Source organism: Dermacentor variabilis, chromosome 4 (assembly GCF_050947875.1).
Source record: "Dermacentor variabilis isolate Ectoservices chromosome 4, ASM5094787v1, whole genome shotgun sequence".
Classification (NCBI taxonomy): Eukaryota; Metazoa; Arthropoda; class Arachnida; order Ixodida; family Ixodidae; genus Dermacentor; species Dermacentor variabilis.
Window position 1 is genome coordinate 219,379,647 of NC_134571.1, and position 13,529 is coordinate 219,393,175.

Here is a 13,529-nt window from a genome sequence, read left to right on the forward strand (position 1 = left end):
GTGCGACGCATCTGTATGCACCTCGCCAGGTGAGCTGAGCTAGTACCACCTCCCATTTACACGTCCTGCTCGCACAGCCTGATTGTTTCTACAAGATCTTACAAGCAGACCTGATACACATGGCTGGCTGGAGCGTCTGCTCCCGTCAGTCGCTAAATACAGAATGCTAGCCGACATACATTTCTCTTTTGTATGACGGTGCGCTCAGTGGGACGGCAAATGCTCAGTGCAAATCATGCCCTAGAAACCACGGGTCTGCGCAAGTGTGGTAGAAAATTTAGGCGTGGCCACCAGACTCCACCATTGCCCATCTTGTTGTGTGCAAACACCAGCAACACTATAGATCACTGTAAGTGTAAAGATGAGGATCGGGGACACCACCGCCTTTAACTTATGTGCTTGTGCACTGTTCATAAAAGGACTGAATACTGTGCAAGAGCAGAAGTTCACTGCATCCTGTCAGGCATCTCTAATAGCTACACACGTACCTTATTCAAACTCCCTGTTCAAAATAAGTACTTCGCAGCGTGCTGTGCGCATGTGCTGGTCTCAGTGTACGCACTGGGCAGTGCATTGCTGCACCGATGAAGCTGGTCATAAGAGTCGCTCACATATCGTTATGGTGCAAAAGAAAAATTGTGCAGTTGTATGCCTAAAAGCACAAATGAATTGTGACTAGCGAGCAGCAGCCAAATTTGTACTCCGGAGAAACTGTGTCTGTCCCGTAATGCTTTGTAACTAGGAAATAAGTGCAGAATTGGTCAAGTTAAGACATTTAATCGTCATAATAGTGTAACTGTAGATGACTGGTAGCTTTAGAATCTATAAAAAAAAAAATTTGGTCACATCACCATTGCCTCGACATAGTGACTTGATGAGAAAAATAAAATAAAAATAACTGTTTCGTAGATGTGGTTTGGCAAAAAACACGTTGTGGTAGCGGTTAGGCTCAGTTTATACGATCGCGTTTAAGCGTTTGAATGTGCTGGGACGAGTTCACGCAATGGCACCAAAGGAATGTAAGCTTGGTGAAACAGAGAAGTGGCATGGTAATGCTGAACGACAACAGGAATATTTTAGTTGGCAGAAGGAAGAACAAGAACAGCGACAGGAACTAGGAGATAATCGGCAGCAAGAAGAGGAAAGGGGGTGTTTAGAAGCGGATCGAAAACGATGTTATACGGCGATGCTCGATAAAAAAATTCTACTGAAATTCTGAGAATTGTCTACTAATGTGCAAGCATTCTTTGATCCCAGAAAAAGTGACAGGTAGATCTGCATCAGCTAGCCACATAAGTAAGCAAAAGCAAAGTAACAGCTGAGCCAAAGAATGCCTACGCTTTAGTAGACAATTCTCAGAATTTCTGTAGCATTTCTTTCTACTCACGTAACACTAATATGTTGATATTATTTGACACCATTTTCTAGTCGTCATCTTTTGAAACACCTTGTCACCCCACTAGTATCACATTTTCTCGCATTTACTGTTTTACAAGCCAGCATTCTCACCTTTCCTGCATGGTATGACATGTGTCTGCATGACATGTGTCTGCAAAATTAATATGTCAAGTTGAATTACTTGCGCTTAAAACCTTGACCTCCTCCGCACCACCTGTCACATGATCACGTGACCTCGCTCACATTCAAGCTGCCTGGCTGCAGTGAGGAACAGCTGCAGTGCCTCTCACCTTCGTGTTAGAAGCAACAAGCTTTACTGCCACAATTGTAAAACATGAACAACAGAAAAGCTTGCATTTTGAACCGCTGCAATAAGAAAGATCCCAGGTGGATCACTCAATGCGTTGGTGTGCTTGAGACATGGCAGGGTGAAGCAACAAAATGTGCTTGCAATGTATTATAACAGTGACCTGTATTTGTCGCTGCTGCTGCAAGTGACTTTGCAGTCTTATGATGGCAATCGGCTTTTACATTATGGCGCAGCTGTATAAAAAAAACAGACGCTGACCACAGAAATAAAAGTTTAAGAGAACAAAATATGTTTCACTTCCTGATGCCACTGTGGATAAGGCTCCTGTATAAGAGCTGAAATGCCTTTTGTTCTTTTAAACTTCTACTTTTGTGGTCAGTGAGTCTTTTATGCAACTCTGCCATGATCATTCCCGACCAGACGAGCTTTCATCAAACCCTACATTTCAAACTTTGACAGTACAAATAATGGCTAATTTCTGGCTCTGCCAGTCAACTCCACTCACTTGTAGTGAGGTCTGTTGTCTACAACCATACTGGCCAAATGGCTGTGAATACTATTTAGGGGAAGTGAATACAGTGATTCCAGTTGCCTCTCTTCCAATTCACTAAGCTAAATATGCACAAGCAATCAATAGAAAAACTTGTAAATTATACTGGTTCAGTCATTTGCGAATATTGAGCAGCTCATCTTCTTCGACTAAGCTGTCACAACCTGGCCAATGAAGCAGCCATGACTGGCTGATACCACTGTGACACGGTCGTTTCAGGAGCCTGTCGTAAATGCTGGGCTTAATCTCAGCACCACAGCTGCACATCAACTGTCACTACACAGGCAGGCATGTCGAGGGCTGCCCTTTGTTGCACCTTTGTTCCACCTTGCCAAAGAGGAAGACACGCGGAAGGCAGGAGGTGGAAATTCAAGACAATGAACAAAACGAGAACAAGGTGAAAGCAGGAGCCAACGTTTCAAGAAGTGGACTGGTCTTCTTCAGGGCCTTGAAGAAGACAAGTTCACTTGCCTAGAAGAAGGCAAGTCCACTTGTCGAAACGTTGGCTCCTGCTTTCACCTTGTTCTCGTTTTGCTTATCGTCTTGCCAAAGAGGGAACTTTTTGCAACTTATATTTACTTCATGCCTTGAGAGCTAGGTCCGTTGTGGCACCCTTTCCTACCAATCCTCCAGCCTCCTTTTGCTGATCTCTAACATTTGCAGAATATACTCCCCGTATGGCTTTTAAATCACAATGCTTGCATTGTCCACTTGAAACATTGAATGGAATTATTAAAATATGTTGCATCGTTTCACTGTCCTGTTAGTGGTGGCAGACCCTTTAGCTGCATCAACATACTCGATAGCAAACATAGCAGTTGTCAGCAAACTGTGAAACCTCCTGCATACCCGGTGTTTTGATACTGCCGGGTAATAGTGGCGTCACTTTTGCTTTCATCTCCATGTGGTGCACAAGCGAGGAAAAATGTGCGCCCTCTTCCAAGGAGCCGGCGGTCAGCAGGGTGCCTTAGAACCGCCAGCTGCAGCCGACGAGACGGCCTGCCCGCAGCGTACATCCCAGCAGACCACGAGGCGGGCCGGCTGTCCTCCAACGTTGGTGGTGGCCGCTGGAGGGCGCGAACCTTGTTTCCAGCTAGACCGGAATGATGGCCGCAGCCGACCACCTGCCGTCGCATCCGTTTTGGGTGGGAAGCGGCCGTACAGGTAGGTCAGCGCCTGCGAACGATGCTGTTGTAGTCGGGGCTGTGTGCTTGGCCCACTCACTCTATGGGCCACTCGCTATGGGGTACTCACTCTATGGGCTAAAAACTCACTATTTCACCCGAAAGGCAAAGCATTGATTGTGATAGCAAATTAGTACAAAGCTATACGAAGTAAGGATAGTAGTTTTATGAGCCGTATAAACTTGAAAACCTTCACTTACTAATTGAACTAACAAGCATGGTGTCAGTGCGCACACTCGATGAGCGTGGACACTCGCTGCAAAATGCTGGACGCTGGTCTGAACAAGTGCGGCAGCAGCAGTGAGCGAAGAGACCTTCATGTGGTATATCACTTCAACACAAGAGCGGCGAGAACACAGCGTACACAAAGTGTGAGGTGTCTGCAGATCCCTTTCAAGATATAGTGCTTGCGACCGCGTGCGGCTGTGCAAAGTACACACTTGTTGGCGGAGTCAAAGCTGCTCCCTCCCTTCCGTGCTGCCTCCCCACGTTCCTCAATATATGGCACGCAAGATCGACTGGATGGATGAATAAGGCTGAACCTTTTAAATTAGGCGGCACACGCCACCTAGCCATGACTAATAATATATTTTGCACTTAGTGGAGGGTGAAATTTCACTCTTGCCCTGATTTTAGCCACCAATCAGATAACCTCCATTTCGTTATTTCTACCTGCTAAAGTCCATTTTTTCTCTATTGTCCCTAAACCCCAATGCTTTCAAGAAGTCTGCCCCATTGCTTCGAACCGTAGGGTGAAGCTCTTTATAAAAAAGAATCAGGTGCTCAGTCATTTCCTCTTTCTCTCCGCACAAACCGCATAATGTACGTGTCTATCCCTTGGTATACTTGACTGAGTATGTCTTAGCCCCGAATACGCCTGTCCTGGCTTCAAACAACAAAGAGCTTCCCCTAAAATTATCGTAGATATTTCCTTTGGCTATTTCCTGCTTGAAAGTTCTGTATGTTCCCAGCGCTGATTTCGCTTGCATCCCTGTTTTCCACAGACCCCTCTCTGTTTCTTTAACCTTTTTCTTAACCAATGTTTCTTAGCTTGCTTCCCTGCTGTTGTACAAATATTTACGTGACAATTTTCTGGTTCGCTTGCTCCATTTTGTGTCAACATTCCTCGTGTACAAGTAGCAGAAAACTTTCCTTGCCCACTACCTTCCCGCCTTTTCTCTCAATAGCTCCTCAACTTCTATCTTGCTGCTAGCTTCCCTGCCCTCGAATGATATCCATCCCATGTCACCCTGCACCCCCTGATTTGGTGTATTTCCTTGTGCTCCCAAAGCAAGCCTACCTACCCTTTGTTGCTTAATTTCCAACCTTGCTCGAACTTCTGACCTCATGCACAGGACCGCATTGCCGAAAGTCAGACTAGGGACCATCACCCCTTTCCAAATCCCTCTCACCACCTTGTACCTATTGTAATTCCATAGTGCCCTATTTTTCATCACAGCTGCATTCCTGCTACCTTTAGTCGTTACATATTTTCGTGTTCTAACAGGCACTCAGCCCCATTGTTTATCCACACGTCAAGATATTTGTACTTATCCACTACCTCCAGCGTAACCTCCTGTATCCCATGCTCACCACCCTGATTATTATTAAAAATTATGACTGCCGCTTTTTTATTACCGAACTTTAAACCTAACCTATCTCCTTCTTTACTGCAAATGTCCATCAAGCCCTGTAAATCTTCCTTGTCTGCCATACGTACAATGTTGTCCGCTTACATAAGTCCTGGTAATGACTGTTCAATTCATTCTTCTTGCTTGTAAAAAGAAAGGTTGAAGCCAAGTTTACTCCCCTCCAATTTGGCCTCTAATCCTTGTAGATACAACATGAATAACAAGCCGCGATCACCAGTTCCGCTAGCGCCAGGTTGCCAAATATGCAGCTGCTGCACGGAGCACAACCCCGCCCCCTCCCCTCCTGCCACGGCGCGATGGAAGATGGCACGCTTTCTCTTTCATGCATGCCAGCAGCAGCAAGCAGCAGCAAGCAGCAGCAAGCAGCAGCAAGCAGCAGCAAGCAGCAGCAAGCAGCAAGCAGCAGCAAGCAGCAGCAAGCAGCAGCAGCAGCAGCAGCAGCAAGCAGCAAGCAGCAGCAGCAAGCAGCAGCAGCAAGCAGCAGCAGCAAGCAGCAGCAGCAAGCAGCAGCAGCAAGCAGCAGCAGCAAGCAGCAGCAAGCAGCAGCAAGCAGCAGCAGCAGCAGCAGCAGCAGCCGCCGCCGCCGCCGCCTGGTTAAGCCCACTGAAGGGCAAAGGCCTCTCCCATACTTCTCAAGCTACCCCGGCCATGTACAAATTGTGGCTATGTCGTCCCTGCAAACTTCTTAATCTCATAGGCCCACCTAACTTTCTGCCGCCCCCTGCTACGCTTCCCTTCCGTTGGAATCCAGGCCGTAACCCTTAATGACCATCAGTTATCTTCCCTCCTCATTACATGTCCTGCCCATGCCCATTTCTTTTTCTTGATTTGAACTAAAATGTCATTAACTCGCGTTTGTTCCCTGACCCCAATCTGCTCTTTTCTTATCCCTTAACGTTACACCCATCATTCTTCTTTCCATAGCTCGTTGTGTCCCCCTCAATTTAAGTAGAACCCTTTTCGTAAGTCTCCAGGTTTCTGCCCCGTACGTGAGTACTGGTAAGACGCAGCTGTTATACACTTTTCTCTTGAGGGATAATGGCAACCTGCTGTTCATGATCTGAGAATGCCTGCCAAACGCACCCCAGCCCATTCTTATTCTTCTGATTATTTCCGTCTCTAGATCCGGATCCGAGGTCACTACCTGCCCTTAGTAGATGTATTCTCTTATCACTTCCAGTGCCTCGCTACCTATTGTAAATTACTGTTCTCTTCCGAGACTGTTGAACATTACTTTGGTTTTCTGCAGATTAATTTTTAGACCCACCCTTCTGCTTTGCCTCTCCAGGTCAGTGAGCATGCCTTGCAATTGGTCGCCCGAGTTACTAAGCAAGGCAATATCATCAGCGAATCTCAAGTTACTAAGGTATTCTCCATTAACTCTTATCCTCAATTCTTCCCAATCCAGGTCTCTGACTACCTCCTGTAAACACACTGTGAATAGCATTGGAAATATCGTATCTCCCTGCCTGACGTCTTTCTTTATTGGGATTTTGTTGCTTGCTTTATGGAGGACTACGGTGGCTGCGGAGCCGCTGTAGATATCTTTCAGTATGTTTACATATGGCTTATCTACACCCTGATTCTGTAATGTCTCCATGACTGCTGAGGTTTCGACAGAATCAAACGCTTTCTTGTAATCAATGAAAGCTATATATATGGACTAGTTATATTCCGCACATTTCTCTATTACCTGATTCATAGTGTGAATATAGTCTATTGTTGAGTAGCCTTTACGGAATCCTGCCTAGTCCTTTGCTTGACAGAAGTCTAAGGTGTTCCTGATTCTATTTGCGATTACCTTAGTAAATAGTTTGTAGGCAACTGACAGTAAGCTGATCGGCCTATAATTTTTCAAGTTTTTGGCGTCCCCTTTTCCATGGATTAGGATTATGTTAGCGTTCTTCTATGATTCCGGTACGCTCGAGGTCATGAGGCATTGCGTATACAGGGTGGCCAGTTTCTCAAGAACAATCTGCCCACCATCCTTCAACAAATCTGCTGTTACCTGATCCTCCCCAGCTGCCTTCCCCCTTTGCGTAGCTCCCAAAGCTTTCTTTACTCCTTCCGGCATTACTTGTGCGATTTTGAATTCCTCTAGGCTATTCTCTCTTCCATTATCGTCGTGGGTGCCACTGGTACTGTATAAATCTCTATAGAACTCCTCAGCCACTTGAACTATCTCATCCATATTAGTAATGATATTGCCGGCTTTGTCTCTTAATGCATACATCTGATTCTTGCCAATTTCTAGTTTCTTCTTCACTGATTTTAGGCTTCCTCCGTTCCTGAGAGCATGTTCAATTCTATCCATAATATACTTCCTTATGTCAGCTGTCTTAGGCTTGTTGATTAACTTCGAAAGTTCTGCCAGTTCTATTCTAGATGTAGGGTTAGAGGCTTTCATACATTGGCGTTTCTTGATCAGATCTTTCATCTCCTGCGATAGCTTATTGGTATCCTGTATAACGGAGTTACCACCAGCTTCTTTTGCACACTCCTTAACCCTTTCGTTGTCACGGACGTACCGGTACGTTATCGCGCTTCCCCCCCACAGTGTCACTGACGTACCGGTACGTTCTCTATCGTGCATTCAAAATTTTGCGTTTGAGCGCAAAGCTGGCGCTCCTAAACTGGCCACGCCATTTGTTGACTCTTTCTACAAGTTCGTATTTTCGCCCAGACCTGTGTTAGTACATGTATTGAAGAGTACGGTGCGACTGCCACTCCTCCCTTTCTCTTCGCTGAGTGGCGCGGTGGCTCCGCATTCGCTGGATCATGTGTCGCGCGCGTGTAGTTATGGGTTCAAGGGTTGTTCTGCCATCTCCGCTGGTTTGAAGGTTTTTATTTTTCTTCTGTTGGTATGTTTGCTACGGCGCGTCAAGTTCAGGTGCACGCGCCGTTGCCTCTCCGAAAAGAGTGACTCGATTGCTGCTTTCGCTCTCTCGCCGCACCGTCGCTTCTGACTTGCAGCAGTAAACGTAAAGCCCTTCGAACTTTGTTTTAGCCTTTTTCCATCTCCCTCTGTCTTCTTGATCACACAACGTCCCATTTCTCTCCGTTGTGCTGGCGACTGAAAGCGCATCCTTCCTGTGCGCGGTTACTTTCGGATAGCTGAGGCGCGCTGGACCTTCGTCTGCTCATTGGAGTGGTGGCTCTTCCGATTCAGAATACGAGCTGAGCTCGGATTTGGACTCGGACAGCGTCTCATGCGAGGAAGAGATGAGTTCCGCATCGTCAGATTCGGATGTTGAACGGATGTTAGTCAGGCTGATGATGATGATGATGATGTTTACTAACAACAGCTGCAGAACACTGAAATGTGCATATTGCATTGACTATGTTATTTGTATACCAATCATAATCAAAAATAAATTGCTATGTTCATTCCCTGTTAGCTCGTTTTCTGAAACCAAGCCGACACTGGGGGTGCGTCACGGCCAGAAAGGTCCGACAGCGAAAGGGTTAATGATGCCCATAAGATTGCCGTTAATTGTTTCAACACTAAGGTCCTCTTCCCGAGTTAAAGCCGAATACCTGTTCTGTAGCTTGATCTGGAATTCTTCTACTTTCCCTCTTATCGCTAACTCATTGATCGGCTTCTTATGTACCAGTTTCTTCCGTTCCCTCCTCAGGTCTAGGCTAATTCGAGTTCTTACCATCCTATGGTCACTGCAGAGCACCTTGCTGAGCACGTCCACATATTGTAGGATGCCAGGGTTAGCGCAGAGTATGAAGTCCATTTCATTTCTAGTCTCGCCGTTCAGGCTCCTCCACGTCCACTTTAGGCTATCCTGCTTGCAGAAGAAGGTATTCATTATCTGCATATTATTCTGTTCCGCAAACTCTACTAATAACTCTCCCCTGCTATTCCTAGTGCCCATGCCATATTCCCCCACTGCCTTGTCTCCAGCCTGCTTCTTGCTTACCTTGGCATTGAAGTTGCCCATCAGTACAGTGTATTTTGTTTTCACTCTACCCATCGCCGATTCCACGTCTTCATAGAAGCTTTCGACTTCCTGGTCATCATGACTGGATGTAGGGGCGTACACCAGTGCAACCCTCAATTTGTACCTCTTATTAAGTTTCACAACAAGACCTGCCACCCTCTTGTTAATGCTCTAATGCTCTAATCTCTCTAAGGGCATACGGAGTTTTAATTCCCAGCAGACAACACCTTTGTCAACTACGATAGCCACACTCCCAGACGACACGACAGTGTCATCGCAGTCTTTACAAAAAATAGCGTAGTCGCAGAAAGTTTGCGTATGTTTGAGGTGTGTTTCTTGAACACACAGCACCTTTGGACTACATTTATGTAGGAGCTCTTTAATGTCATCGAGATGCTGGAGGAGACCTCTGTATTGCAGTGTACTATTTGTGTATCCATGTTGAATGTGGTTTTGGTAATGTGTGTTTAAGAAAGAGGAAATAGCTCACAGAGCCCTTTCCGGCCATCGTGATGTGGTGTTTTTCTTTTTTGGAGCCATCGTGAGAATCTCGCCGCTCCTTAGGCACTGGTGGTGCCTTCTGGCTGGCTGTTGTGTCCATCACCTCTTCCGAGGTGCTGGACATGCGCTCTTGCGGGCACTGTGTTTTATGTGAAGGCCTCGTCTCGGTAGACGTCAAGGCCGCCACACCAGGGGTAGATGGCCCCTTCTGCTGGGGTGGCGGTGCAGCATGAGCTGCAGCCGCCGGTTTGGCGTCACCGCTGCCTCACTGCGAGTGGGCCGGACAGCCGCCGGAGGCTGTTGTGGTGCTGCGCCCTGATGCGCCACATTGGCAAAGCTGTTCTTTGGCAGGTATGCTACCTGCCTGCATGGCTCTTTGAACGATATGTTTGGCTTAACTTTGATAGTTACTATTTAGGATGGGCAGGACCGCGAATATCCGGCATGTTCCCCATCACAATTCATGCAGTGTGGAGTATTCTTGTAATTGTCAGATGAAAATTCTTGGGCACTACATTTAGCACAAGTGTGGCGGCCTCGGCAGTTCTGTGAACTGTGGCCAAATCTTTGGCAGTTAAAGCATCAGAGAGGATTGGGGTGGTACAGTGTGACCCAGACCTTTATGTACCCAGCCTCAATGGTCTCAGGTAGCATACTTGATGCGAAAGTTGGAACTAGGTGCTTTGTTTCAATCTCCTTGCCAACGCACCACATCTTAGTTCTCTTGACATTGATCCCATTTTGATCGCTCCAGCCCTCCAGTAGTTCGGTTTCAGTCAGCTCCATGAGATCAGCATAGAAACGACTCCACGGATGCTGTTCATTGTGCGGTGTGACCGTAACTGGGAGATTCTTGAATGACACTAGATTAGAGAGTTTTTCTTCTTGTTTCTTTTCACGGAGTTCTAAAAGAAGATCGCCACTTGCCAACTTGGAGACTTTATTACCTGGGCCAAAAGCTTCAGCAAGACTCTTTGCAAACCAGAAAAGGTGCGATCATTCTCGCTGCCTTTTGTTCTTTCTCGGACTGTATTACACGAAATCGTGGAAAATTGTCAATGTTTCAGCCAAAAAACTTGAAAAAAGTTCTTTGGCATGCCCTCGCTTCTGAGAGTGATCAAGGAGTGGGGGGAATGAGTTTTCCATATATAAAGGCAAATTGTTCAGCAGCAGCGCCAGCTACCCACCGTACCTAACAAAGGGACGCTGCAAAACCTGGAAAGACAGGTCCTGCAAATGCCAGCTGTACACCATTGCTATAACCAAATATGGTATACCCAAGGTTGGCTCCCCATACCAGTTTAACCCTTGCCACCCCGAAAGTTTGAAGTTAGGAGAAGTGAAGAAAGGACAGGAAAGATTAAAGGTGAGAGAGAAAGACGAAGATCGAAGAGGAGGACAGGAAAAGACGACTGCCGATTTCCTCCAAGCGGGTCAACCTGGAGGTGCTGTCTATGTGAAGCAGAGGCCAAAGAGGCGTGTTGCCTCCACTGGGGTGCCTTACAGGTTCAAACACGCAACATCGGCTCAACCCCCAGGATCCCCCTTTCCCCAGACACGTCTAAGCCACGCAAGGCTACAACACGCGCGAGGGGCCAACCCTCGTGTGCTCGGGTACGTGGTGTCGCAACACACCAAACGCCTGCTCATGCAGATGCCCCTGCGGTGGTCATACCCTGGCAGAATAGAGAATGTAGAACGGTAAAGGGGAAGTGGGAAAACCACTGATATTGAATCTTATACAGTTGTTTTCTCGACATTATGTAGAGATATTCAGTAGAAAACTGAATCAAGAGGAACTGCACAGACAAATATACTTCATACATAAAACTTGACAAACAAAGACGTCCAGCATATTGGGATCAAACTGCTAGGATGGGCGAAGTATTAACTGGTATGAATGGAATTGGGCATGGAATATCATGGAAAAAGAAGAAACAGCAAACAGATTGTTCCACAAATAGATGCACCAGACCAAGTACACCAGCACATATGGATCTAAATATGTTACCTGGCCTGATAGGGTCATAAGTAGAAGACCACACAAAAATTTTGAGGACGCTTAAGCTTTGCCTTTAAGGGCAGGACGCTTTCTGGGAAACAGCAGCTTTCTTGCGAATGCGCGGAGGCGAGCGCGATGGTGTTGTTGCGAGGAACCAAGCGGGCCGTGCCACTCTATGAATGGAAGAAATGCTGGAATAGGGGTTTGTGTTTGAGCTTCCGCATAACAGAATGATGTTTTCTTGTATATTCAAACTAAACTCCAATGCTATCATGTCTCTAGGTTGTGTGTTGGTCGTACTTTACGATTTTTCTGACGCATTTTACTTTGAGCAATTAAATTAGTTCAGTTATGCCTCTGCACCACGTGGAGGGCCTGTGCGGTTGTAGTTCGGTATGATTTTTAATGAAATGACGTCTGACGCCGACAACAGGTTTCTTGCGACATGGGGCCCTTAACGCTGTCATGTTAAAAGTAGTGAATACTCTATGAAATCGTTGAGTGTAAGTCCTGCCGCCATGAAGAATCTGCAGTATCGAAAATATTTTTGTAGCTAGGAACATGTTACATGCCACCACCCTGCCAATATAGAAAGGCGGTGTGGAAGAAAAGTATCCGAGCATTTTTCAGTGCTGGCATGCATTCTCACCAGTTATGCACACTAAGCCTGTGTGCATCCAAAGGAATGCCAAGGTATTTAGGTGGCATGCTTGTTCAGTCTATACCAGCATAGCAAGCTAGTGTAGATCCCCACAAGCCAAACTAAAGACCTGAGCTTTTTGACCAATTTATCTAAGCAACAGAAACCATGGTAAAATTTTCAGTCAATTATGGGGCTTTCTCAATGCGAGGTTTGTCTGTGCAGAAAAAAGCAATATCATCTGCGCAAGCCAATACCGAGTTCATTGCCCCGAAAGTTAAATCCATGAATGTTACTGCAAGGAAAAATTCTTATACACAGTGGCTCTAAATAAGGCGCAAACGGAAGTGGTGATAATAGTCTACCATTAACAATGATGCAAGCAGAACAGTTAGCGTAGCACACACAAACGCTTTTGTAAACAAAGACAATTGAACCACATTTACACATTCTAAAAGTTGGAAAAGTACAATGGCTCATGCGATTGAACACTTTCGCTAAGTCAATCTGAATCAGTGCAATGTGGTCACTGTGGGATAAGCAATACTGAAGAGCTGTCCAAATTAGGTGTAAGTTGGTTTGTACAGAACGGCCTTTCAATCTGCACGTCTGGTGAGGTCCAGTAAACAATGGCATTGCCAACTAGAGTCTGTTAGGTAAGACTTTTATGCCAATTTTATAATCCACATTTGTCAGTGTAATGAGCCCACAGCTTTTACAGAACGCAATTTTTCTTTTAGGAATTAAGATAAACTGGCTTTTAGTGAATTATTGCGGGAGGCAATCTTCACTGAAGCTGGTAGTAAAAATTGTAGGTAAAACAAGGCTTAATATAAACTTAAAGGGACCCTGTAACGATTTTGACGATTTTGTACAAATGTACCGAAGGGACCCTGAAACGATTTTGACGATTTTGTACAAACGTACCGAGTCATTAGAATAGGTCTTTCTGATCATTAATTGATGCATCTAAGTGCTCTGCGTAAAGAGTATAATTTATTACAGTCAAACCTCGCTATATCGAACTTGCAAAAAAACGCCTATCAGTTCACTATAGGGCATAATTCGATATAAGCCTGCTGAAGAATTGGACGCTATAAAAGCACATACCATTTATAAAATCACTTTATTGATGAAACTAGCTTAGTTTTGTATGAAATAGTCCTGTATTTTCTTCTGCTTGAGCAATTTCACTGCATGTGACACATGCACTTCTCCACATTGTCTAAAGAGTCGGAGCAGCTGAGGCCGCAACCTTTCACATTTGTGCAGAAAGCGCCGCCGAACTAGTGCGAGTGCACCAAACACCTCGGAGGATGTGGGGAAAGGACCATCGTTGCTT

General features: G+C 45.8%; 1 protein-coding gene and 1 pseudogene across 2 annotated transcripts in view; both read right to left on the reverse strand.

Annotated features, from left to right (window-relative positions):
• Positions 1 to 761: 761 nt before the first annotated feature.
• Positions 762 to 13,529, reverse strand: part of LOC142580113 (transmembrane protein 117-like) — a 161,048-nt gene continuing 148,280 nt past the window's right edge. For both annotated transcript variants that reach the window (XM_075690930.1, XM_075690929.1), the window contains one exon: positions 762 to 3,434. In XM_075690930.1, the coding sequence (XP_075547045.1) occupies positions 3,213 to 3,434 (222 nt within the window). In that variant the 3' untranslated portion in view covers positions 762 to 3,212. The remainder of the gene's footprint in view (positions 3,435 to 13,529) is intronic.
• On the reverse strand, positions 3,745 to 5,156 carry LOC142577675 (uncharacterized; annotated as a pseudogene).